At 40.1% G+C, this 27,889-nt stretch overlaps 2 protein-coding genes and 1 long non-coding RNA gene across 3 annotated transcripts in view; 2 read left to right on the top strand and 1 right to left on the bottom strand.

The window, feature by feature from the left end:
* Positions 1–953, top strand: part of LOC107983540 (immunoglobulin mu heavy chain-like) — a 55,597-nt gene extending 54,644 nt beyond the window's left edge. Inside the window, exon 16 of the mRNA XM_062957065.1 lies at positions 473–953. Coding sequence (XP_062813135.1) covers positions 473–481 — 9 coding nt within the window. The 3' untranslated portion in view covers positions 482–953. The remainder of the gene's footprint in view (positions 1–472) is intronic.
* Positions 954–3,847: 2,894 nt separating this feature from the next.
* The window catches only part of LOC100552948 (uncharacterized), a 38,216-nt gene continuing 14,174 nt past the window's right edge, over positions 3,848–27,889 (top strand). Inside the window, 13 exon segments of the mRNA XM_016997448.2 lie at positions 3,848–3,863; positions 5,211–5,522; positions 6,560–6,889; positions 7,684–8,001; positions 8,583–8,903; positions 11,754–12,056; positions 12,765–13,091; positions 13,316–13,645; positions 13,988–14,323; positions 15,032–15,340; positions 15,840–16,157; positions 16,981–17,295; positions 18,332–18,501. Coding sequence (XP_016852937.2) covers positions 3,848–3,863; positions 5,211–5,522; positions 6,560–6,889; positions 7,684–8,001; positions 8,583–8,903; positions 11,754–12,056; positions 12,765–13,091; positions 13,316–13,645; positions 13,988–14,323; positions 15,032–15,340; positions 15,840–16,157; positions 16,981–17,295; positions 18,332–18,501 — 3,705 coding nt within the window.
* Positions 18,731–27,817, bottom strand: LOC107983546 (uncharacterized). Its single transcript, XR_010007089.1, has 3 exons — positions 26,665–27,817; positions 26,196–26,292; positions 18,731–19,900 (listed from the first exon to the last, which is right to left on the bottom strand). It is a non-coding gene; the product is annotated as an uncharacterized LOC107983546 (long non-coding RNA).

Raw genomic sequence — 27,889 nt, 5'->3', positions numbered from 1 at the left:
GGAGATACCAATATCCAGGGTTTTTAGTCATGCTTTCTAAGCTGAGAAACAGTTCTATGTCACTGGGAGCAGAACTCAGAAATGAGGAGAGGACAACAGTGATAGTTGTCTCTTCAGCGTAGGCCACTAAGGCCAGGCCAAGCTTCGAAGACATGCAACATTTAGTAAATGTTTTCCAAGTTGTCTTCACTCTTCCTTTGATTTCTTCCTTTCCAACTTGGTCTTTGGTTATTTTTTCCTGTCTTCACTCCATTGCCTTCTCTGCTAATTCAAGTTTTCCACCTTCCATTCTTTTAACCAATGTTTCCCTATTGCTCTTTTCCCATTGTTCATTAACCTAGTCTTCTATGATTACACAGAAGTAAGTATTAATCCATAATGATGACAATCTAGATACAAAAAAGTAGAGAGTTGAATGATGCCATATCTCCACATGACATTAATTCTTCTTCTTCTTCTTCTCCAATTCCAGGTGAAATAACAATGAAAGGAGTCACCTGACATTGAACAATAAATTGCCATGAAGAGTCCATACCTTTTCACTTTCTTTCAACACCCTCATACTCAAAAATTCAACCTCTGCATTCTATTTTGCATTATGTTGCCTTGTTCTCTTCCTTTGTATTGTGATCTTAAAAATCAATTTGAACTGAATAAGATTTGAGCCAACTGTTTACATTTTAAATCAATGGTGCAATTTTGCTCATTTATCTCTGTGACTATGTATATATGTGTATGTGTGCAATTTTGTTGTTGTTATTGTTGCTGTTATTGTTATATCAGCCATAGCCTTGTTTACTCAGCAAAATATTTTAAGCCTAGTCTACTCCTTAAAGAAGAGCTTACACTTTTAACTTCAAGTGCAATAATCAAAATAATTATTTGACAGTATGTACCCCAGATATAATGTTTGTAATTTCTATTCTCCAATAAATGTATATTATTCATTAAAACATGGCCTTCCCTCTCATTTGTTATTATTACTATGGTTTTTGTCAATCATTGTGATTTAATCGCAGGTGGCTGCTTCATCAGAGAGAGAGGGGGGAATATTAATACTTATTGGTGTTTTCTTAAAATCAAGCTGAGTGGAAAGTTATCTAGTGGCACCATTGCATCTATTTTAGCATGAGCTTTCATGGGTTTTCAGATACATTGATGGAGACCAATGCTCAAGCCACAGGTATTTAAACACAGTTACATAGTTAAATTTGTCAAAACAATAAAGATTTTTCTAAATTTTAAGGTGGGATGCTCTCTCTTCAGATGTTGCAAAGTTATTCGTATGTTATCCTTACCCTTTATTGGAAGATTATTCTTACCAAGAGAACTTGAGATGTTGCGTTTAAATACCAAGAGAACTTGAGGTGTTGCTTTTGAATTTTTGCCGAATTTGTAAACCACCTTGAGTCACCTCCGGGGTCAAAAAAGGCGGGGTAAAAATGAAGTAAATAAATAAATAATAAATTAAATAGCAGCCTGTTAATTACCAGAGTTACTATTATTGCTGAAATTTTATAAACCGATGTCTTGTGTATCTAAATATTGGTTTCCACATGAGATTCCTAGAAACTTTGGGATTTCTCAAACATTTATCATAGATTTCTTAATCACAAGGCCAGTAATAGTGGACATGATCCCCTGAAAAACTATTTTGTGCAGCACAAGTATGTTTTCCCTTAGGGATGTGCAGAATTTGAAAAATAAGTGACTTAAATCCATTGAGGGACCTTCCTGATGAACCTGTTTCCCTCAACAGAATCAAGAGGTATTTTTTCCTCCCTGCTATAATCCTCCATACATTCTTCCCCCAAAAAAGATACATTTCACAGGTCTATGAACCCTCTGGTGTTATCTCTTGAATAGAATCACCAGCTCTAGGTGGAGGATTAGGGAAAGAAAGCTGAAGCACTAGGATATAACATTGGGTGTTTTGGCACCACATTCTTAGGACCTTATCACACAGTAAAATAACCCGTCTCTAACAACCTTTGCATACTGGTTCCTATGTGTACGAGGCATACGAGGCAAGGTCTATTTCTTGGGTAACACATAGGGAGTCATATGCAAAGGATCTGCAGACAGTATCTTTCGTACGACAAGATTCCAATCATTTTCGTCCATTCTTTTTCTCTCCACACATATCAGAGGCATGGTATTTGAAGTGTGATGGTACACCCATCTACAAATCATCTGGCAGTTCACCCTCTGTGAACAGATTGTGGGTTCCCCATTGGAAGAAGTCGATTAGCAGATTGTGATGTTTGTGTGGCTTGAAGTGGTTTTGCAGATCCTAGGTTTCCCACTGAAAAAAGTAGATTAGCAAATCATGAGGTCTGCATGGCCAAAGGTCATTGAACAGATTGCAAGGAAGGGATACCCAACCCATTAAAAAAAGTGAATTTTCAGGTCATGAAGTTTGCATAGCTTCAAGTGGTTTAGCAGATTCCATGTTTCCCATCGAAATATGTACATTGCATTGCATAACTCTACAGGAACAAAAATGTGTTTTGTGTTGCTTTATTTGAATGAAGTTCCCAGACTTATGTGATTGTGCAAGAGCTGCCAAAAATGTGTTAAAGGGATGACATTGACCTGGGGAAATATCCGACAGATTGAGAAGAGTTATCCATCTGCCGTGTGATGAGTCAAAGTTCATTATTTCAGTAGACATGAGAAGGAGGGAAATGCAAGTGTGATGGGGTGTAAGATGGGGGATCTTTTATGTATTATGTTTCAAAAGCCACGGGTTGTCTACTGGAAAGAAATATCCCATGGTGAGTAGGCTTGAGCATGGGTCCATTTTTAGCCTTTTCCTTCAGCCAATCCTGCTTCTTTGGTTTGTTCGAGTGGCCTTAACGGATTCCCATCCAAAACGAGACCACGTGGCAGTCGATCTTAGCTCCTCCTCCTCTATTCGACATCACAGTTTAATCTTTTTGATTTTCCTTTATTTTCTTGATTCTTTTTTATTTAGTGGAATTGATTGGGAGTTGGGTACGTGTGGGACGGGGTGGGTGGGATGCGCACAGCATTTGGGGACTTGGAGGGTCACCCTTTTAGCTTTTTTCTCCTTCCCTTCCTCTCCAGCAAATACTTCTAAAAGATTATTATTATTATTATTATTATTATTATTATTATTATTATTATTATCATTAATCCCAGAAAACAAAGAGAAAACCCTCATTCTCTGAAAACTACTACAGCCTATCTCTCCTCTAGAGCAGAAAGTAGAAACAGGAAGCATTAGATGTGAAGCAAAAAGCAGAAAGGAGACTGAAGCGTGCCAAGAAAAAAGAGGGTTTTTTTAAGGAAGCCCAGGGAGGATAGGTCCAGGTCCTCACTCTTCCTTCCCTGGACCTCCTTAAAATGCCTTGGAAAGCTGTGTTCAGGGAGACAGCATGCGCCTGCAGCACCTATAGTGCCTGTCTCCTCTAGAGTAGAAAGAAACGGCTTTAACAAAGCATTAAACCCAGTCTTCTCTACAGACAGAAGGGAAAGGATTGCAGAAAGAGTGGTATCTTTTAATCCAGATCTTAATGAAGGATATGGAAGGGGAGCCTGTGGAAAGTCTCCCCTCCCCATAATGGGCCAGATAGGGTGCTTCCTTAACCCCATTGCTGATTCCCAGGCTCCCTTGATGGTAAAAAAGGAAAGGGTCCCAGGAACGGAAAGGGGAACCTTGTAAGTTCTCCATTTCCTCCAATGGGCCGAATATAGAGGTTTTTTTCAGCTGCAGACTGAAAACGCCTATCCGGCTGCACACCTGTTTTCAACAGGTGCACAAAAATGAATATGGCAGTTTTCCAGTATCTGGCAAGCAGAAAGCGATCAAGATTCAGCCGAAATGCACAAGCCTACTGGTGAGCGTAATAAGGTCCTAAGTTAATTCAGAGTAATAGGGTGGCTTAATAGACCCAGACATCAACCCATGTACATGGAAAACAAAACCTTTTCTGTGTCCAGCTGTCCTCAGGAAGACATAAGGATTTGACAGCCAAAGTGTACAAATTCCTCATAGGTAAACTTACTGAGAGAAAATATCCTGCAGATCTCATAGGACTGATATCTCTACACAAAGCTAATACAGTATAGATCAACAGAGCAGATGGATTGGAGACTTTAAGGCTATTTTGCCACTTTGGGTGCTGACAAGTGCCATCAGACCCATCTGTTTGGTGCCCTTCAGATCTAAGACAAGTCCAGCATTGTGCTATAATCCTTCCCAAGCCATCTGATATGGGGACCAGCAGATACTGATTTTCCCCCAATGTGCCAGAGAACATTACATCTGTGCCTATTGAGTACAATTGTTTCCTTCTAGGAAACTTGCCAGGTTCGGCACCAGTACAGAGACCACCATTTAGAGCAGTACTGCTATAGATCAATGATCCCCTATTATTATTATTATTATTATTATTATTATTATTATTATTATTCTTTTATTTTATTTTTATTTTTTAAGACATTATTAACAAACATGCTATCTCATGGGGAAGAGCATCATTTTTCCTCATAATGTGTCAGGGACTGGTATCGTGTTGATGCACATTGGCTGGAACTCTATTTGTTTTCCTATTTTGGAAACTCTTCATAGGCTGACAGACTAGCAGAGATCCCAAAGCCCCATTTTGGGTTGTACTATCAGAGACAAAGGTCAAATAGAATAAAATAAGGGTAACAGCCAACTAAAATGACATCTATGTAAGTAAAATGGAATAAGTCTTGTTACCATCATCATCATCATGTCAACCTTTTATGAATGCGATTATTCGCAGATTTGATTAATATGTTGTCTTTCTAGGAATCTCTAGCTCCTCCGGTTAAAAAAGGTAGGTTTTTTATTCACAATTTTTCTACTTTTGTACGGGTTCCTGCACCCCAGTGAATGTAGAGGACTAAGTGTTTCTACTAGGAGGATATGTAATGTGCATTGCGGGGAGGGGAGCAGAAGATGGAAAATGCTTACCAAAGTCTTCTAAGGGCACATCTACACTGTAGAATTAATGCAACTCCCATGCTTTCTTAGTATTGAGCCACAGTAGTTAAAGTGGTGTCAAACTGCATTAATTCAATAGTATAGAGACACCCTGAGTTGGAATGACTAATTTAGTGTAAATTGGAGAATATTCAGGCTTTGTTTCTTCACTTCACTTCTGTTGTCTTCTGTTTTTGCCATTACCACGCATGTCTTTTGTTCTTCCCTACAGGAAGCAATGCAGCTCCGGTTCTGTTCCCTCTGCTGTCCTGCTGCAACTCTGACATGAGAGAATCCCAAGAACGTGTAATGTTTGGCTGCCTCCTTACTGGATTTCCTCCAGAGGTTTTAGATATCATATGGGAACCTGATGGTGATGTGAAGACGCATTTCCCGCCTGTGATCCAAGATGGAAAAAAAGCATACAGTGTCAGCAAGATGACTGTCGCTGTCTCTAAGTTTTTAACAACACCTTATACATGCCGTGTAAAGCACTCCACTGGTTCAAAAGAGAACGGACCCTCAGCAACCATCAGATATAAAGGTAAGGTGATTCCCCAATGCCCATATAAACTGACCACACAAAGTACAAAGACAAATGGCAAAGAAGTATAAAATCTAAGGCAAAAGAAAAGTGGATTGTGCTCACACTGCTGGGGGCCAAATTATAGGTGAAGTTGTATATGAAGTATATGACGTTGTATATATAGTATGTGTATTGTGCACTTCTTTCTCAGCTGTGGATACAATATAGAGCAGTAAGGCAGGGAGGGAAGCATTTTGCTCCAAAATTCTGTGAGATTTCCAAACCAGTGACAAAGTACTGTTTCAGTACCTGAATGTAACTCCCAGCCACCTAAAATATCTATAGGAGATCAAAGAAACTATAAATGGTACTCTGACCCTTGAATTGAAGCTCAGATGTGTGGCAACTTTATGTAGAATAGCTTCAGGCAGAGATCTTCCTGATAATCTCTCTGCCAACTTTCAACCAGAATTTGAAAGGCAGTTTGATTTCAGTCAATACTTTTAAGAATTTTGGTTTTAATTAGACATGTTGGAGTTCTTTTAAATGAATTTTAGTGCTTTATTTGTTAGGTCCTGTCTAGATATTTAAGTGCCAGTTTTGTTTCTGCTTGTATTAAAGCAGTATAAGTATCACCGGGAGTCCTGGTGGCACGGTAGGTTAAACCACTGAGCTGCTGAACTTGCTGGCCAAAAGATCGGCGGTTCAAATCCAGGGAGTGAGGTGAGCTCCCACTGTTAGCCCCAGCTTCTGTCAACCTAGCAGTTCAAAAACATGCTAATGTGGGTAGATCAATAGATACCACTCTAGCAAGAAAGTAACAACACTCCATGCAGTCATGCCGGCCACATGACCTTGGAGGTGTCTAGAGACAACGCCGGCTCTTCAGCTCAGAAATGGAGATGAGCACCAACCCCCAGAGTTGGACACGACTAGACTTAATGTCAGGGGAAACCTTTACCTTTACCTAAGTATCTCATGTATGTATTTATTAGAAAGTATTACATGTATTGAGGTTCCTACTATCAGCACTTTTTCCTACCCTTTATTCTCAGATTGCATGGGGCAAAGCCCAAAGCCAGTTCAAGTTCACATCTTAACCCCCAACTGTGGTGAGCAGGAGACAGAGGCCAGCCTGGAGCTAGTATGTCTCCTTCGGAGTCTTGGTCCCGGAAAAGCCAGTGTGGAATGGTTGATAAATGGAGAAGTGGAGCCAAAGAAAGTGGAGGCAGAACTGACTGCCGATAAAGACAATGGTTTCTCTAGCTTTGTCCGCCGGAACATCAGCAAAGACAGCTGGGAGAATGGGGACCGATATACCTGTAAAGTGACTCGCCCACTGGGTAGCCAGAATGTGACAATGTACAACACCAGCAAGTGCCAGGGTGAGCATTGGCTGGCAACAATAAAGATATTCAAGGGGTCACAGGTGCTTGGAGAAAAACAAATGAGCCATTACGGGATCAGGGTGGGCTATTCAAAACTGTCCAGGTTGTAAACAGCAAAGTTTGGCAGGTACTATATCTGAAACCCACACTAGTAGCAGCTGTTCATATATGTGGTTTATACTGGGGGGAGAAGCAAGACAAATCATAGAAGCATAGAGTTGGAAGAGACCACTTGAGCCATCCAGCCCAACTGTCTGCGTAAAAACACAATCAAAGCACCCCATCAGATGGCCATCCAACCTCTGTTCAAAAGCCTCCAAAGATGGAGCTTCCCCCGTACTTCCAGGCAGTGAGTTCCACAGTCAAGCCTAGTTTATAATTGGATCCTAGCCATTTTTTCTAACCCTGCACTTCCTCCAGGGCAAGTTTTTTTGAAAAGTTTGCTAGCACAATTGCAAAGGGCAAAGATGGCTAAGAACCATAATAAAAATGGGAATCACAAAAAGCAACACTACTTGGAACATCACATTATCTGGCGATACTTCACTGGTTCTTAATTCCTTAATACAATCTGAATTAATAGTGGTCCAAAACTCCAGTTAGTTCTTGGGGTTACATTACTCATGCATAGGATTCAGGCCAAAAATAATTAAATTTCTCACACTCAGTCAGAAAACTAACATATTCTCTCTCTCTCTCTCTCTCTCTCTCTCTCTCTCTCTCTCTCTCTCTCTCTCTCTCTCTCAATCTCTCTCTCTCTCTCTCTCTCTCTCTCTCGGATTGTCCCCCAGCCTGCTCAATGAGACAGCCTATTATCTCCATCACAAAGCCCTCCTATAGAAATCTGCTTGAGGGGACAGCAAGTGTCACATGCTCTGTGGTTGGATCCAATCTTGGAAACATCCAAATAATCTGGCATGTAGATGGCAAACCTAGCCCTCATGCTCAAGGCCCACTGGAGAAGAAAGAAGCTAACGGAAATCAAAATGTGATAAGTACCCATCCAGTATCTATGGAACAATGGAAAAAGGGCACCACCTTCTCCTGTGAAATAGGTGGCCATTGCTATGAAAATGACTTCAAAGACATAATCATCAAAAATGACACAAGTGAGTGCGGGTGTCTGGACCTAACTGCTGAGCTATAAAGAGGAGGATTTCAAGCATTATCATTATCTGGAGCAGAAATACTGTCCATATTCATGTATAAGTCTAGAAATTTTAGTCAAAATTGGCTCAAACAAATCTGGGTTGACTATAGTGTTTGTTCATTCAAACTGAGGGCAACATTATGTGAACTCTTTTTGATATCAATCAGATTACTGTCCAGCCAACTCTGGATGGCTGCCTGAATATTGAGAATTCATAGATATAAGGCAGCACCCTATTAACTATGCAATGGCTGGAGGACTGGATACATATGAGAAAGGTGAAAGACAACATGAACATTGTCAACAGAGAGGAGAAGCAATGGCAGTGATTAGCCATGGGAAAAAAACAGATTTATGAATATTCTCAGGAAACGTTAGGGTTCCCAAAATACTACTTGCACCACTGAAATGTTTGGCAGACATTTGAAGAATTTCTGTTTTAAATTGTTTAGATTACAGACTGTTAGGAGAGAGATATGCATGGCTTTATAATTATCAGCTTCGCACCAAAATGTATCTCTCTTTTTTGGTTCCGTTTAGATACTATTAAGCCCTCTGTTGCCATTTCTCGAGCTCCCCTTGACATCTCACTCAAGAATGCCGTGGCCTTGATTCTCATCTGTGATGTGAGCGGGTTTTTCCCAAAGGAAATTAGTATCTCATGGAAGAAAAATGGCATGCCCTTGAATGAGACACTGTACAACAATGGGATGGCAAAAGCGGCTGGGAATGTGTACACCACCTACAGCATTCTGACCATTGGGAGAGATGAACCAGGGGGCAAGGGCGGCAGCTATAGCTGTGTGGTCCACCATTCCTCTTCCGATAAGCCCATCACCACCAGTGAAAATGTGCCCATGGGTAAGTACAGGATGAAATGTACTATGCATGTGTCAACCAGATTAGCCCACCCACAACCTTTGTTCTGCCTGGAGATAAATGGTAAGTAAGCCTAGAGCATGGTCTCATGAAATCAGTAACAATGTCACTCCAATTTGGATTTCCTCTAAATTTCTTCTATCAGAGGATTATGATGGGAACACTTCCTTTTTGAAAGGTTATAGTTCAGCAAATAGATGTGGCCAAGGGGGCAAACCATGGATCGAATAATTGATATGGCAAACTGTTAGCCATCCCTAACTGGGCAGCACAATATATTTCTTACTCATCACCTTACCAACTTTTGGATTAACTAGACTAGACGTCATTTAATTAGAATCCCACTTCAGAAAGTAGGAGTCAGATTTCATGAAATTCCTAGGAAATGCCACCAATGCCTGAATGGTTAAATTGAATTCATTTTTGAGACTATAAAATGTGCCAATTTAAGATCTGGAATCACTTCTGAAAAAGAAGAGATTTGAAAGGTTAAAACTGATTAAGTTGGGTACTGGAACTTCTAAGCTAGGTGCTGAGGTTAGAAAGATCAGAAGTGTCCAGTTGAATTGTGAAGTCTATAGGAAAGGCAAAGGGGCATAGGATTCAGTCATTGTTGCACATGCTCTTTAGTTCTTGTGCTAATGCAGTCTTTCATAAGATAATGTCACACTCATAACATAACCACTGATATAGCTGTAGAGGAAAAGCCACCAGCAGCTACAAGTCTTTGCATGATTCAGAGGGATATTCTATCTCCTTCCGCAGTTATCAACCTATATCATATTTAGGATATTAAGAACACACACAAATTCTCTTATTCTTGATCTGGAAAACTGTCGCAACACACTATGACATTCTACCAAGAAAATTACCACCCGTTTCTTATATAATTCAAAACTTTTGGGGACAGAAAAATCACTCATTGTGAATTTTTTAAAATAATCCAGAAGTTTTGAGTATTGGAACAACTTATTTATTGTGTTAAAATCCAAGTTTGTGCAGGAAACAATGTATTTTATATAGAATATTCACAAAACAAGTACTGATGTGCAAAAAAAATGGCAAAAACATAATCTGTTGGGGAGAAAACTTTTGGAATTATCCATTCTTCCATGTAAGAATAAAATAAGTTAAGATTTACAGTCCTATTCTGCAGTGATGTGATATCATAACAGTAAATGGATAAGTCTTAACAGAGGGATGAAGAAGACTAGTCCAAGAACATTGGCATGATGGCCCACTTCAGTGGTTCTCAACCTGGGGTCCTCAGGTGTTTTTGGCCTTCAACTCCCAGAAATCTTAACAGCTGGTAAACAGGCTGGGATTTCTGAGGGTTGTAGGTCAAAAACATCTGGGAACCTCAGGTTGATATCCACTGCCCTACTGGTCAAAGCATGGCACATCAAGTGTTCTGTCTACACTCGCATCCATAGCACAACCATATAGAAATTACAGTATTGCTAGAATTCTATTTAACCTGTTACATACCTAACTCTACATATACTTAGGTATATAACAAGGGCACTAAGAAACTCCTTTACTGAATTGCAAAGGTGCATGATGGGGCACTAGCAAAAATTTCTGATGTGCATTGGTTTACAATGCATGCTGATATGCAATGCAAATTGTATGCTGGTATATACCATGACTAATCTGCATTACATACCAGTGTGCAATTGGGCATTTTGTCAGTTCTGCTAGATAGTAATGTAATAGCATCCTAAAGACATTACACAATGGTGCACTTCTTATTCCCACAGGCATAAGTTCACTTACAAAGCCAAAAAATCCCAACAGGGTTCTGATCTGTTTTGTAGATTCAAAGTAATGTTTGTTGTCTCTGTAGCATCGAACCTTTGCTTCTAAAAACAAACACAAATAGAAAATGACTTCAGAATAGTGTCTGGACCTGACCACAAATAAATATCATTCAAACAATTCTAGTGAAAACCTGCAATGTGCAAAAGAGCCATCAAAATCAAACACGACAGAGAGAGTATTTATATCACCTTGCCTGATTTTTATCCTTTTTAATGGGGTCAGTTCACACATTTGCGTAAAGAGCATCAGGTAGCAAAACACTGTGATGAACACAAACCTGCATTAATTCTATAGTGTAAATGCACTCTAGAAAAACAAGCACACGTATCCAGTGTCTGCTGACTCATATTGCTTCCCTATAGCTATTTTCACCTCTTTCCTCAACTGTGCAGAGAAAAACCTGCTACAAAACTCATACTTTTGAGCCTAAAATCCTTTTCATGATACTTCTGAGTAGACTCCATCAATATACACCTAAGATTGATTCATAAATTGCACGCATTTGCCAAAAAGTACCAATCTATAAGAGAAAGTGTCAGCTCTTTATTTTATGTTGTTAATGCAGCCAAAAAGTCAAAGTTTGCTATAAGGGTAAGTATTACATATATTTCCATTTTGCTCAAAAATTTTGAAGATCTTTCCCCCGTGGCTTAAGCAAAATTCTACAAGTTAAAGTTCATTGACCAAAAGAATTGTTGGACACATCTGTGAAGTTTAATGGCTCCAACTATAATCTCTGCGAATAGAGAGAATTCTGTTCTCTTTGTTTCTTACGCCTGTCGCACAAGCAGTGATAACTTCTACTGCCTACTCCAGGAAGATATGCAAGATCCTGGCTTGCTGTTCACCTTGCTTGACTCATGAAGAATTGCTTCATTTCTTTTGTTTACCCACCTGAGGGATTCCTTTTGCTTACTCCAGGTAAATTGGCATCTTCCTAGTACAAGTTCTGATGTTACTCTTTTGTTTCTCATTTTACTATGGCTACTCAAAATTTTAATTTCTTTGCAGACTTCTTTGAACCTAAAGCTCCTCTTGTGGAACTCCTGCAGTCAATAGACCAAAAGGAGAAAACCGTGATGCTAAAATGCATGGCTTCAAACTACAGACCCTCCAAAGTGAGCATCCGATGGAAAAGTGGCCCACAAAACCGGAATGAAGCTTCTGCAGAACAAGCCATGTCAGATGGAACATACAGAGCCAGTAGTCAGTTTCAAATCCCCATTTCTCAGTGGAAATCAGTGGAAAGCAACACTTGTGAGGTGGTGCATAAAGAGACAAATTTCACTGTAGTCAAGAAGACCACCAGGAAAGGTAACAGCAAGACTTTGAACCAATAATCATCAAATTGTCAGAATGTTTAGGCTGCTTGTCAAATACATCTTAATTTAAACATTACGTAAATCAGTAAATGCAGGACCAGTTGGGCATCCAATGTTAGGATTGCCATTGTTGTTGTGTATCTGATGTACTGCACCCCAAAAACATTTTCTGGAGTTGGGAGTGTGAGATTCGCCCAAGGTCACCCATTGGGTTTCTATGGCTGAGCAGGAAACTGAACCTTGAGTTGTAGCCCAATGATCAAACCAATAAATCTAGATTTGAATGGTGGGTAAGAGGTAAGATGTGGGGTTTTAAACAGTTTTATCACAGACAAAAGCAGAAGTGATAAACTGAGATACAAAAGAGTGAGAAATGGGAGGAAAAAGAGGAGGTGATATATCTTTGGTCTTAATGATATTTTTTAAAATAAATCCATGCTGAAACACAGCACAAATGTTTTATAGACAGTCATTTTGTATCACCTCCACTCATGGTGTCACCTGCTGTGGTTTGCACCCCCTAAACACGTTCCTAGTGATGTCACTGGGTTTGGGCACTCAGACCATAATGGCATACTTAGTTAATACACTTAAATTAGGAATACTGGCCACTATTCCTAATGCTCCTGCTTTCATCAAAGTTCCAAAATAAACTTGCATATGGGCTACTTTGTTGATTTTTCCGTATTTCTTTGTTTAGACTGGATTGTGCCCACAGCCCTCACCCTGTCTCTCAGCACAACACCCTTCTGCCATAGCACAGGCCTGGAAAACAGGAGTAGTATCATCTTATTCTGTTCCGTCCACGGCTACTCACTTGAGAAAATGCAAATCACCTGGGAGATTGGAGGGAAAGTTCAGCAAGACTCAAAGGCAGAAGCGTATCAACAGAGTGAAGATCAATTCTACACTACCAGCAACCTGACTCTGTCCCTCAAGGAATGGAACAAGCTGCAAGAGTATACTTGTAAGGTGACCCAACCTGAAGCGAAACACATCCAGACAGCTCATATCAGCAAGTGCACAGGTGACCTTCCATTATGGTTACTCTCCCTTTTTCTCCATTTCTCTTCTTGATTCATTTCTATGAAAATACAGTGTATGTCTGGACTGTTTTATCAGGCTGGACATATAGTTTCTGAGAATGTAAGCAAGACAGCCAGTTGGAAAGTAATGCTGGCATATCTTCTTTTCAAAATGTGTAATTGTACTCATAATAAAGATCACAATTTGGCTTTTATTCCTCTGTAGCATGTAAAGATAGTATTCCACCTCCCAGCCTCTACCTCTTGAAGCCACCTCTCAAGATGCTGCTCACCCAAGGAAAAGCTCTCCTGACTTGTCTAGCAGTAGGATATGAACTGGAGCATGCTATGCTCACCTGGATGGTAAATGATCACAACCACACCAAGGATGCTAGAACAGAAAACATCGAAAGCCACACAAACTGGACCCAGAGTTTAAAAAGCCATTTGAACATCACCAGTCAAGTCTGGGGTTCTGGAAGCAACGTCCAGTGCATCATTTCTCATCCTTGTGCACTCTTCCCAGATACCAAACAGAGCATCCAAAAATATGAAGGTGAGAGAAGATTTCAGAAGACAAGGGTAACAATTGAAAAACCAATAGCTATGGGCATAGACTGTGTCTGAAAACTCAGGTGTTGGTTTTTCTCCATACCAGCAGAGGAAAATGTATGGAACACTTTTCCTTCACCCTTCAAACTTCAGGCACATGTATGAGGAAAAGTGGGTTCTTGGTTAGAAATAGATGCTTTCTAGCTTTTATCATGAAAATTAAAGACATGTAAACAACAAGATTCATTCCTCTACCCAACATCATCACATCTCTTTCAACTTCTCATCAAAAATCATCCTTGCCAATATTTCCATTTTCCTTTCCTTTCTGTTCTCCTTCATATAGATTCCAGTCCCATTAAAGAGCCGACTCTCTCCTTGATCACTCCATCAGCAACACAACTGATGCAACCTTCTACCCAAGCTGTAGCTTGGCTGGCTTGTGTGATATCTGGGTTTTCCCCAGCTGAAATACTTGTCTGGTGGAAGAAGAACAATAGGGACGTTGTTACTTCGGAATATATCACTGGGCCTCCAGTGGTGGAAACTGGAAGTTCCACCTTTACCACCCAAAGCATCTTGAAAGTCCCAGCATCTGAATGGGAAAATAGAGCTCTATATACCTGTGTTGTGGGGCATGAGTCCTTAAGTGACTTGAAGAACATCAGTAGAACCTTATATGGTAAGTCTGGGTGCTCCATTTGCTGCCATCATCATTTGGTGCACTAGACCTAAAGATTATTTGTTGGACCAAGTCACTTGGCTGAGATTTAAGGTACAATTATAGATACATACACACATAAACTTAGAAATCACAGTACACAAATTCTCAGGTGAATAGTGAATTTTCTATCTGGAACATCCCTGCTTTCATAATTACCTACGATGGTGAGATAACTCTGTCTGTGGTGTTTGAGCAAGAACGGCCATTTGCACATTGCGGTTGTTAGGTGGTAAACATGTAAGTAGGTGTATGTTCACCACCCAGAAATACTCCTCTAAAAGTAATTGTTACTGAAAGACAGGAGGATCATAGCTTTCATTTTGAAGAAAATTGTGACTACTTGATCAGAGTTGGGTGCAGCACTGATGTTTTATGGGAGTGTGGTGGCTCATCCCATGTTTGTGGCCAAAATGGCATCACACTCAGAGGTTTGGGGAAAAGTTTGCGACATGATGATTCCTCTTCACCCCTCCTCCCAAAGACCACTGGAGCCACATAGAACTCATTAATCAGATGTCTCCTACCCATCCTTTAGTGTAGGGTATGTGCTTGAAAGCAGATGAAAATCTTTTGCTTAGTTGTCAACCCCACCTTTTATTAAGAGTAAACACAGTCTTCAACCTCTGAAATTCTGCTTGCAACCCAAGGTCAACCATTTCATTTCAGATCTTCTGGAACCAGCTTCCCCAGAAGTGGTGGCATTCCACAGCTCAGAGGACAGAGAAGGCCAGAAACTTGTCTGTTTTGCTACCAACTTCTATCCCCAAAATATTGACATTCAATGGTACATCAAAGGAAATCTTCTCAACTGCAGTGCAGATTCCTCCACTCTGGTGCCCCTTGCTAATGGGAAATTCCAGAAGAGCTGTGATTTGTTAGTCAGTGGAGAAGAATGGAGCAAGCCAGAGATATATACATGCACAGTCAATCACAGTGCAACGACCTCCTTTGTTAAGAAGGACTTGCATTCTTCTGGTAAGTCCTAACACAAAGGAAATATCTGTTATAAACAGAGGATCTATAGAAATCCCATGTTTTCCTCAGCACTAATGAAATGGCTATTATCTAGTCATCTTTCTAGGATGCTAGAAAGTCCAACCAATAAGCATATTCATAAGTCTTATGAACGAATCCAGCAAAGAATATGTTGGATTAGAAGCAGGAATTACTGTGTGCATTCATTATCTGGCTGATGTGAGATATATGACCTTGTCACACGGCTGCCGGTGTCACTCCAATTCATTGGGGGGGGGGGGGGAATCCAGCACCCCACCCCCCACATCACCTGGCTCTAGGTGATGGCCATCCTATGGGGGGAAGCATGAGCATGCATGGAGCACGTGGCTTCCCTCCATGAATTGCAATGGCAACATGGGAGCCCTCCCGTGGGTGACTGGGGCTAAATCAGTGCAAGGTAATTACTGTGAGTAGTTCTAAGAACAGTTTGGTAGTCTGATGGTGTTTCTTTTTCAAGGAATGGTCTCAACTCTCAACAATGAAACAGCCATCAAAATGAAACTGCCAAGCTTTGAAGAGCTCTTCATGAACAAAAGTGCAGCTGTCACATGTATGATGCAACTAGTAAATAGAACCACCAATGCAACATTCAGTTGGGCAATGGATGGAGAATCTGTCAATGCAAATGCTGTGGCTACTGAAGTCTTGGAAGAGTCCAACAGCACGTCTTGGCTCTACAGCAAACTCTGGTTGAATCTGACTGAATGGAACGCCACCACAGAGTTCACCTGTAGCATTTCTGATGGGCCAACAGAAACCAAGTTCAGAAGAAATGGTGAGAACTAATAGGAAGGCTGGGTGAGAGGTTGAACAGAGGGAGCACTGTCATTATAGTTGTGTAATTCAGTTAAACAGTGAAGCAACTAGGGACCTCATCAGATGTTCTTTGGGCTCTGTTTCCATGCACTTAGGAAATGGAGCCACACAGGAATCCCACGGAGGCCATCACATGATGTGAGGGCACTTCTGGTGGGAATTCATGGGTCTTCATTTCTTAAGCACATTGAAATGGAGCCCAAAGCCCATCTTCAGGAGTTGGATGCTATAGATTCCACATGGGAGAAAGCAGGGGAAAGATGGGTAATGGTGTGGGATGAATGGCCATCACTCAAGATGGAGAAAGATGAGGAAAGATAGTTCCCTCCACTTTCCCTCCCTTTCCTCTCACTCCATCTGATGAAGTCCTAGAAGATGAAAACGAATTGATGGCCCATCTTACTCAGAATGTCCAGACTGCAGCTAATTCTAGATAAAACTGGAAAATAATCATGACCTCTACACAAATGTAATGTTTTGAGCACATCTATTGTTCTTAGGTTAAATCTCTACATCGCATTTGTTTTATGCCACTAAGTTTCTCATTGTTTCCAGAGAATGTTGCGGGAATTGTAGCTTGGTGGAGGTGTTAGTATACTATGAAGGAGTTCCAGCCATTATGTATCTTGACACCAACACACACCTCATTTGACCACATAATTTTATAGTTTCTCTAGTAAGAATCAATGCTTGATAAAGTTGCATAAAATGCCTATGTTATTATGCATCTAATTTTAGGTTTTACTGTATCTCTTGTCATTTTTCTGCCTTTTCGAATACAGGCACTATAAAGCCTCCAAAGGTCTACCTCCATCACCAGCAATCCAGTGAAGACTCAAATGTAACCCTTCTGTGCATGGCCAAAGATTTCTACCCAGGAGAGATCTTTCTGGAGTGGAAGGAGGAAAACAAAGAGATGTCACTAAAGGGTCACAATGCCCATGATTTGAAATGTGATCACAAAAAGCAAAAGTGCTCATTAATGAGCATCCTCGAAGTGCCCACAAGCAAATGGATGACAGGCATCACCTACACATGCCTGGTAGCCCACATTTCCTCTGAAAACATCACAGCTAGAAGAGCCAGTTCCCTCTCTGGTAAAACACACTTTAATTGCACTGTTTGTATTTACCAGCTGCTAAATGCACAGTGCTAAAAAAATGATTCCATTTTCTTGACTTCTTGGGTTTGACCAGTCTGCTGTTCTAACATTTTCATTTGTCTTATGTTTACTTTGTATGTATCTTAAAATTCTACATTAAATTAATAATCCATGAGATGTTTCTTTCTTTCTTTTCTGGCTGGCCTTTTATGTCTCTGATACAATAAATTGATGGAGATTTTGCACAACCAAAGTCTACTTTTACATTGATGAAGTGCACCAATAATGCTCTAGGACATGGCAATTTGATGGGAGACTTGGCTGAAAATTGATTTTTTATTGCTGAACTATGTGATTTGCTTTCTTTTTATTATTTTATCAATATATAAGACCAAAGGCCTTGGTTACTAGGCAGGATGAATACTCCATGAATTGAGACACTAAATAAACCTGTATTCATAAAGTATTTAAATTTTATTAGTATTTTTATGCTATATGTCTGGAAAATCAAGATGTGAAACAGATTAATAACAATAAAATTGAAAACCTCATTTGAAAAAACTAAACCAGTGATAAGCCATCATACAAACATTAATCATCATATTAAATCATCAACCCTACTAAAAACAACTTCAAGGGCCAACATAAAAAATTATCTTAGAGTGGAGTTCCCAAATCTCAGAACATGGCTTCTCTTCTCAGGACCACAAAGTGAGGTAGAAGAATCTCAGGGTGAGCGTGCTGCCTTGAAAAGTGCAGGGGAATGTTCACCTTATTTGTTAGACTTTATTCTTTGTTTGAATGACCTACTCTGTGCAACTGTGATTGATGCTTGATGTAGCATGCATGGCACTTCCCTTTGTAACATCATCTTCAGAGAAGAGTATATCATTCAACATTTTCAATATACATAATAGAAATGTTTGCAGTGTGTATATCAAGCAAAGATTTGCAAATGTAGATATGCTCTTCTGCCCACCTCTTACATCTCTTCTTCATGCAATAGCCTCCCATTTACTCTCATTCCACAGATACCTGGGATTGTGCCATTATGGGTGCTGCCGTATGTGATGTCCGTAATGAAAATGAAGATGAATACAGTGAACTGGAGGATGCCAATGGCGTCTGGAACAAAGTTTCCACTTTCATGGTTCTGTTTGTCGTTGCACTTTTCTATGGGGGTCTTGTGACTTTCATCAAGGTAACATAGAAGTGTTCTTGTTGCTGTTGTTGTTGTGTGCACACCCAGTGGGATTTCATGTCCAATCAGGGAATTGAACCCTGGTCTTCAGAGTTTATAGTCCAATATTCAAACCAGTCCATCGTGCCATAGTAGAAAATATTGGCCTTCTAAACTTCATCCATCAGTTCCTTTTGCTCATTATCTGTCTTAATCTTGCCCAACTGTTGCATCTTAAAATCACTGCAGATTCAAGGGAAACATCAAGGTAGAACATCTTAGGATCTTCTATACTGCCATATAATCCAGATTATCAAATCAGATAATCTGGATTTTATATGGGAGTGTAGAAGGGGCCTGAGTCAGAGTGGATAATTTCAGGAGACTTTAGACCCTATTTTCACGCAAGAGAGACTATCTGCAAGTTGCCTCCAGGGTTAATATAAAGATAAAATGGGGAAAGTGGACACGGTATTAAAATTATAGTCCTTGCAAAGATGTTTTCAAATGTAACATAAAGCCAGCATTCATGTCTCTTTCTAACATGAGAAACAAAGCAATGTTCTTTCCACTTCTTTCTGTTCTATGTTTTTTTTAAGATGAGATAAGTTATAGAGCACTCGTTTTATTAAGGGCACTAGACATACTTTATAAACACCATGGAAACATACTCTCTGATCGTACTGATTTGGCAGGAACAATCCCAATTACTCTTCTATTGTCCCACTTTTTCAGCTACTATTAAGATATGCCAGTTTTTTCTCTCCTCTTTCCACTCCCCGCTCCTTTGTTCACAGCTTACATCATCGGCTGCAAACTGAGTTCAAAGTACAATAAAGTTTATTCTCATTTGTCAACATTGTGGAATGGAGAGGAGTGGGTAGAATTTTGCTCTCCCCAGTAAGCTCAGGCAAAAGCAAATCCCTACAGTGTCTCCTAGCTCATGTCATCTTCTCACTGTTGTTGTATGACTTCACAGCATTTCTGACTTAAGTTGAAGAGGTTTCTTGGTGGAATGTGTTCAGAGAAGAGTTGCCCTTGCTTTTCTTTGAGCCTGAAAAAGCGTGACTTCTCACCCAGTAGTTCCCATGGCCAAACAGAGGTCATAATACAAAGCTCAAAACAAGTAGCTAAGATATACTGAAAATTCCTCTCCTACACAGCCTTTAAGGGTACAAGAGCCATCTCCACTCTCCTCTTTCCAACAGCAGAAAATGTGATACTCTAAAAAAAGTTTTCAATCTCACTCCATTCATTCAAATAAATATAATGTGTTTCTCTCTTGTTTTCACCCCACCAATTCTGTTTCCACAGGTGAAATAATGCTCATTTTCCTCACCATGAAATGTTGACGGAATTTTGCCTCCACTTGACATTTCCTCAGAGTTCCTCCATTTTCTCTACTCAATGTTTCACAACTCTAAAGGAAGACAAAGCATTAGTGACAACAAGCATTAATGTCAGTGGGATTCACTTTGCTTTGGCAGCTTGAACGACTGACACAGGCAAACTGTCATCAATGTGCAAAAGAAAGGCAAGCAACCCCTGGGGAAAGTGGCTTCAAGCTATACTAAAATTATCTCCAAAGTCACACATACTAAATACTTTGCTGCAGACTCACATATGCCAGACCACAAATCCACAGAAATTGTGTAACACAGAATAAGGTTGTCAAGGCTTAAAAAACGAAACAGCACAGGGAAGAAAAGTGCACCAACTATCCATGAGAAGCAAAATGTGATCTGCTTTTTAATTCTTAAGAAAATGATTGAGTATTTGAATTTGAGTATCTGCATCAAAACTACAAATCTAAAGGTCCAAAGTAAATGTGTTATTATATCATCAAAATCAATGTCACTAAACCATCCTATTTTCAAAAGCAAAACTAGATTTGGCCTTCCATCTTTGTTGGTTTAACTTTTGCAGATTTGATTACCATATATACTTGAGTACAAGCTGAGTTTTTCAGCCCTTTTTAGGGTTGAAAAAGCCCCCCTCTGCTTATACTTGAGTGAACGTCCAAGTCAGCTTATATTCAGATCGGCGTATACTCGCATATATAGGTAATCAGAGTTGGTTAACCTACTGATGCTTCAGTTAATGTAATTTTATTAGTATCTGTTTTTATTTTTATTTTTGAAATTTACCAGTGTGCTGCATTTCCCACCCTCATCTTACACTCCAGTCAGTAAATTTTCTCAGTTTTTTGTGGTAAAATTAGGTGCCTCAGCTTATATTCGAGTCAGCTTATACTAGAGTATATACAGGATTTGATTTATATGTTCTTTCTTAAGAATCTCTAGGTCCTCCAGCAAAATTCTGTGATCAACTATTGATTAAAAAAATGACCATAGAATTGCAGTGAAGGACCTAGAGATTCCTAGAGAAATTTTCTCTCAGGGAAAAAAAAATGCAGGTTGTTTATTTGCATTTCCCACTTTCAGACCAGTTTTGCACCCCTAGCCCCCACCAGAGTGGAGGGTCTACTGTATTTCCATTTCATAAGCCCCCAAAAAAACAAGTATCTACTTAAGGACCGTTCCACACCGCCATATAACCCAAAATATCAAGACAGATCATCCACAATATCTGCTTCGAACTGGATTATCTGAGTCCACACCGCCATATAATCCTGTTCAATGTGGATTTTATTCAACTGTGTGAAAGGGGCCTAAGTGTGGGGATAAATTAGGAGATGAGATGCCATTGCTTTTGATCTTCCACTTTAGGTCTCAGCCACATGGTTACTCCCCCCCCCCCAAGTCAGCTGAGGAACATGAAAAAAGGATCATAATCAGAAGGGCAGAATTAGCACTGAGTTAGTCCATTGGTTGATCAGGGTCCTGGAAAAGACAGCCTAATCATAGTTCTTCCATGCATGGCTCCAAGGGCTTATTGATCTTTTCTAAAAGCCTATTGGTTTCAACTGGAAAGAGTTCAGTACTCTTGATCATCTCCAGTTTGCTCACATGAGGCATTATAACCATTCATGTTCATGTGTTACACTGAATTACTATTCAAGATTGCTTGGTTTTCATTTTCAAAATGAGCATTAAACTTTATGTCATGACTTTATCATTAGCACTCGTTTTATCATACCACTGTCTTCTATTGCTGCTTATAGTCCAGGATAAAGAAAAAATTGAGTCTTCCAATGCTATAAGAACAAAAAGAAAAGGCTAGGGGGTCTTCCTAAAGTTCTCAAGGCTAGTCAACTGTCAGACTCACAGCATTAAACAGTTGTTAACTAGACGCTATGGTGTGTCCTGATTAATATTTTACCATACCTTAGCACCTATCAGCATTAAGACTTGTTGCATGTGATTGTATTATACTAAACTGAATAGCACTGCCTAGGTATTTCTTACTATCAAGTCTTAGTTTACTATATTGTGACAAGATTCTTGCTTTCTCTTAACATTTGTGGGCATATGAACCATACAACAAAAGAGTGGTTTTTATTGCATTACAATGCACTATACAAAGTTGAATGAGTTTATATAAGCACATCCTTAGATTCACTATTCATTTTCTGTGTTATTTTCTTTTGTACTCACATGCATGATAATTGCAATGCTTTTTCTTTGCATCCCAGTATATAATTGTTTACCCTAACTAAAAGCAATGTATCCCCCACCCCGTGGCTACTATATTAAAAATATATTCCTAGATATATCGTTGATGGTCTCATTCTTCCACCAAGTACTGCTGGGCTGTGGTAGAATACTTGTCTGCATCCATATGGGATTTAAGATTTTTAAGAAACAGATTTATTACAAGTATAAATTGTAAAAATGTAGCCCCATCAGTGCAAAGAGTCATAAACCAAAAGTACAGTCAGTGAAAAATACAAAAAAAAATGGTGTGAGAAGAGAAGCAAAATAACAGAAGCGAGAAAAGAACAAGCAGTTGTTGACTGAGAACTGTTTTTGAGTGCCTTCAAGCCATTTCCAAATTGTGGGAATTCTAGAGCCAAGTCATCATGTGTTTTCTTGGCAAGACATGTCTAAAGGGGTTTTCCATCACCTTCTTCTGAGATCCCTTCTACACTCCCATATATCTTAGATTATCGTATCAGATAATCCACATTATCTGCTTTGAATTGGATTATAAGTCTACGCTGCCATATAATCAAGTTTAAAGTAGATAATCTGGATTTTGGCAGTAGAAGGGGCCTACAGCTTATGCCGTCACATCCAGGCACCTTTTAAAGCTTTAAGGTGTGCTTCTTCCTTTGGCCAGGTGAACTGTGGGAGCCTTACTTAGAAGCTCTGGGAATCCCAGTAACCAAAGGCACTTCAAGTTGAACGATCAAACAAAATTTTATTTTCACAAAGTCCTTGGCAGACTTGGCACACGTAGTTAAGGTTGCAAATATAAACAGTCAACTTATAAAATTTTGCAAATGTTCCTTTCTTGCTTTTCCCCTTTAGTTGCTGGTTTAACTTCCTCCAAAGGTGAAGAGATCCTGAGATCCACTTTACCCTAGCCCTGAGCTGTCAGAAAGAGCAGGTCTATCATATCTAAGCTCAAAGCTAGTTTTTGAGGCGAAGTAGGTAGAACTTCTTCCAGTAGCAGAGAAATCCTAAGATATTCTCTGCGCCAGTGCTAAGCTACTATTTTTAGAAAGAGCAGGTCTTTCCCTATCTATGCTCAGCACTGGTTTTAAAGGCAGAGGTCAATATTATGATGGCTTTCTGGCCTGGCTTGGCCACACAAGCACATCTGAGTTCTTTCTTCTTCAGTCTAGAAGGCAAGAGGCTTCTCAAAATGGAGGCTTCTTTTCCCAGGAAAAGGGGCGGTCTCCAGAACAAAAAGATACATTTGCAAGCTGCAAGCAGCAAAGACTTTGCTGAGCTGGCTACAAACTCTACTAATGGCTAACTATCAGAGTGCTGCAGATCTGCAGCAAGCCTGGAACAAATACAAGCAGGTGCTATTTCTACAACTATGGGTAGACGGAACACGGCTAGAGCCACCCTACCCTATAACCAGGATCTGATCCCAGATTATCTGTTTATCCCATATTATCTGGCAGTGGAGACTCATATAGGACCTTGTCACACACGCAGCGGCAGCAATGGAAGCCACTAGTATACACTCTTCTTTGGCGAGGAGGCTGGCCCTCCTCTCTCCTCACTCAGCTTCACCTCGTTCCACAGGTTGGCACTGCTATCACATGGAAGGAAGTGAGGCATGAGCATAGTGCACGCTGCTTCCCTCCATGGATTTGGCAACACAGGAGGCTTCATGTGTTGCCAGATCCAGGCTGCCTCAATGGGGGGAAGTCGCGCAGGGCAAGGAAAGAAGAGAGTAAGCCTCCTCACCATTAAGAAGAGTGCACACCAGCGGCTTCCATTGCTGCTACAGTACGTGTGACAAGATTCTAAATCCAGTTCAAAGCAGATAATCTGTGACCAGATCCTGGGATATAGGGTATTGTAGATCCAGCCTCAGTCTCAGGCCCCTTCTATGCTGCCATATACAATCCAGGTTATCTGCTTTCAACTGGATTATATGGCAGTGTTGACTCATATACATAAACCAGTTCAAAGGAGATAATGTGGATTATCTGATCTGATAACCTGGATTGCATGGCAGTGTAGAAGGGGCCTCAGAGAATGCAACTTGACTGAGGTCACCCATATGGTTCCTATGGCCAAACAGATTTGAGCCCTTGTCTCCAGAGCCTTAGGGTGCATGTACACTGTAGAAGTAATGCAGTTTGACACCACTTTTACTGCCCTGGTTCAAACCTATGAAATTGCAGGAGTTGTAGTTTGGTGGACTCCAATCCACCACCACAGCTGCTTTAGTAAGGTGCATGTGGTCCAGATTGATCCTAAATTCACCAGACAGTGTATACTTGGACTCTTATTAATATATTGGAGGGTGGAAAATTCCATTTTTTCAGATCACAAATTCACGCTATATATAAGGCATACTAGAACCCGGTATAATCTGTACTTTAGCTTTCCTTATTCTGGAGAAAGGAGTTGTGTTGACTGTTTTATTCATATTGACCTATCAAATTCATCTGATAGTCTCAAATAGAGGAGACCACTGAATCTATGAAAATCACATAAGTAGCAATATGCCAAATCCCTTTTGATTCAATGGGTTTACTCTACTTGGGATTAAAATTGTATTTAGGCCATTTTGTGGCATCTCTACAAACATTAATAAGACATTGCTTCCCCATCGATGCTGAGAAACTTTTACATGAAAAGGCAGCAAAATGTTATTAAAAGTGTGTTGTATACTTTAGTTTTACTTTAGTCCAGCAAACCCCACTATTTGTTATACTAAGCTGAGTCATACTCAGAACTCAGAACGGAAATGAGTTTCTATTCCAAGCCCTGCACATCACAAGCAGCCATCTCCTCCTGTTTATCTGCACTTGCTTTTGGCCCAAAGTGGCAACACCTGACCACAATTCTTGAAGTAAACAGGGTACATCTGTTCTCAGAATGACTTACCAAACTGTTCATGGAGCCCTTAGTTCTCAGCTCTATTACTATCAGATGAAATGAGTGCCAAGGTTTTCAACCATGTTACAATTCAGTGAGTAAAATCAGAATTACAGCAGCAACAACAACAACAACAACAACAACAACAACATAATTTATTACGATCCATAGAGCCATCAGTAAACAAACAGTCATTTTGAATTCTCCCATCTCAGGAGAAGTTCATTGTAAAAGATACAGCTACATGGTTTCAAGTGATATCCCTATCACAGGTTAGTTGCTTCCTCAGCCTTTTGGCTAAGATCAAGTGTATTATCCAAAACTCATCTCCAGGTCCAAAAATTGTTCATCTGCCACCTCTGTTTCTATAATTGTAATGGCTGTTTGATTCAAGAAAGTTGGTTAATTTTATTTCCAAGGATGAGTTTATACTAGTTGGTAAATCCATAGCCAGCCTGGGGCAGAAATGATCCAGCCTAGCCCTGCAGGCCACACACATCTTGATGAACTAATGCAATGCTGTGTTAGTGTCAAGACTGCATTGGCCTTACTGGATCTTTACCTCATCCTTCTTGTAGCCATCTCCACTCCCAACCAGCCTCAGAGGCCCATGGTAGATCCCTCAAAGGTCCATGCCCAAGATGCCCACCATTGGCATCTTATTCCGATATCAGTAGAGAGACACCTACACATCCCCAGGACCAAGACAGTGGTACCTTAGCTATAAAGTTTGCAAATATTTCTGGTCTAGTCCTTGGCATCTCAAGGTGAATAATAGAATTTAATTTATTATTATTAATTGTCAATATTGACTTCAAGCTATGGTGACTTATAAATGACAGGCCTTCAAGACACCCTGTTATTAACATCTCTCCCATAATCCTGTAAATTCGGGGATTTCACTTCCTTGATAGAGGCTTTCCACCTGTAGTGTGGCTTTCCTTTTATCCTACTGCTGTCAAGCTGTATTGGCAGGTTTTAGTGTAGGATGACAACTCTGGAGACCAGGATTCAATTCTCTGCTCAGTCATAGAAACCCACTGGATGACCTTTGGTAACTCACACATTCAATGGCCCCCAAAACCCCTATGATAGGAGTGACACTGGATTCGTGATAGCCCACAGGCACCTTGTACAATAAATATGGCAGCCTCTATTAAAACAGTACATCAGGTACGTTGTTAATTGAGGGATCATCTATACACACAGTTATGGTCCTACATGGTTTCTGAGATAATATCTTACCTTTTGATGTATCAGGAACTTATTGATGGTGGCAGCTCAGTTATGAAATTCTCATCCGCTTTCCATTTCACTGAAACCAACTTGGATGATTTTCCCCCTGTAAATTATATGGAATTTTATACAGCACATGCATCCATAAAAAGAGCAAAAAAGTGCAAAGTTGAAGTGGCCAGTTCTTTATTAATATTAAAGTGTAGAGAAGGTCTGCAACATTTTTAAAAGGTGAATTACCACCCCTGGAGCTTTCCATTAGAGGCAATTCACTAGGATTACCAGGGGTAAACGTGAAAAGAACTTGTGTACTTTTAATGGCTGTGTAGAAGATGAGATTGCAGTAGATGTTGTTTGTAATAAGTAATAACCACCGGTGTTTATTTTCTTATCAACCATTAATGGTACTGGAGTCCTCTCCATACAATTCCCCCTTTTATGATGATAATAATAAATAATATTTTTATTTGTTACCTACCTCTCATTGTTACCTGTTTCGCCGGAGGTGAGGGTTACACGTGAAGAGGTCCCTAATGTACAGTGCATTGGAGAAGTCCAACCTTGAGGTAATCAGTGTGTGCACTCCCATCTTTAGATGCTCCGATTCTAGGAAGAGGTGCAGTTGGCATATCAGTCAAAGGTGATGAAGCACTCCTGAGTCTTGCATTTCTCTGAGCGGATAGAAAAGAGAGCAAGTGTGGTCTCAGAAAAAGAATCTGGGAAGCATCAAAGAACACAAAATTAAGTGGGTGAATATATTTGACCTCAAAGTCTTCAGTTTTCCCACCTCTGGTTTAAGTTTTTGCCTATCTGTGTGTATGGGAAAACTGGTGGAAGACATTTGTGACTTCGAGGAGTTAGTGGCTCAAAGTGTAATTATTTCTCCATATTGTCTCTGTCCCTCTGAGCTGTTTAAGAGATTATTTATGATTTACTTGACCTTTTCTAGTTGCTATGTAGGATACACAGCTGGTGCAGTTACAAGGAGCAATTAGTAAGCTTGAAGGGTATCGAGTTTGGCCTTGGAGACAGGTGCAAGATAAGCAAGGGTGAGATAGCCAAGGGTGGCGTGATGCTCAGACCATCTCCAAATGTAAACAAGCAGGTTATAAAAATGCCCTGAATGAGGGCACAATATGGGGCTTCAGCCCAAACCTGCTCCTGAGGTGTCATGCAGCAGGTGGCTATTACGAGGGGTCCGTCCTGATGCTCTCCGATGCTCCCGGCAGCGTGATTGAGGGTGTCTTCCATGGTATGTATTTTTCTTTCCGTATAATAATTCTAAACCTTTTTCATCTGCAACTGATCTCTGTTGTTGCCTCTGAATCCAAAAACTGAACCTCTTGACACTGTGGCAGATCTATATAATAAGATTTTAAAGACATTTGGGGGCACAATTAATGATACAGAAGTGGTTTGTAACTATTACTGAGGGGCAGCGGAGAAGAGGTCTAGTTCAGGGTGCACCTACACTGTAGAATGAATGCAGGTTGAGAGACATATTATTGACATGTATCAATGTTATGGAATTATGGGAGTCTTAGTTTCGTCCCAGCACTGTTTAACAGAGAAGGCTGGTGACTTTGAAAAACTACAGTTGTCACAATTCCATAGCATTGAGCTATGACCATGAAAATTCTGAGTTCGCTGCTTTGGCTATAGCATTCATATTTTCTGCAAAATAATTCCCACTAAATTCAACG

This window comes from Anolis carolinensis, chromosome 6, assembly GCF_035594765.1.
Source record: "Anolis carolinensis isolate JA03-04 chromosome 6, rAnoCar3.1.pri, whole genome shotgun sequence".
Classification (NCBI taxonomy): Eukaryota; Metazoa; Chordata; class Lepidosauria; order Squamata; family Dactyloidae; genus Anolis; species Anolis carolinensis.
Note: the sequence above shows the minus strand (reverse complement) of the source record. Positions and strands in the feature narration are given on the sequence as shown.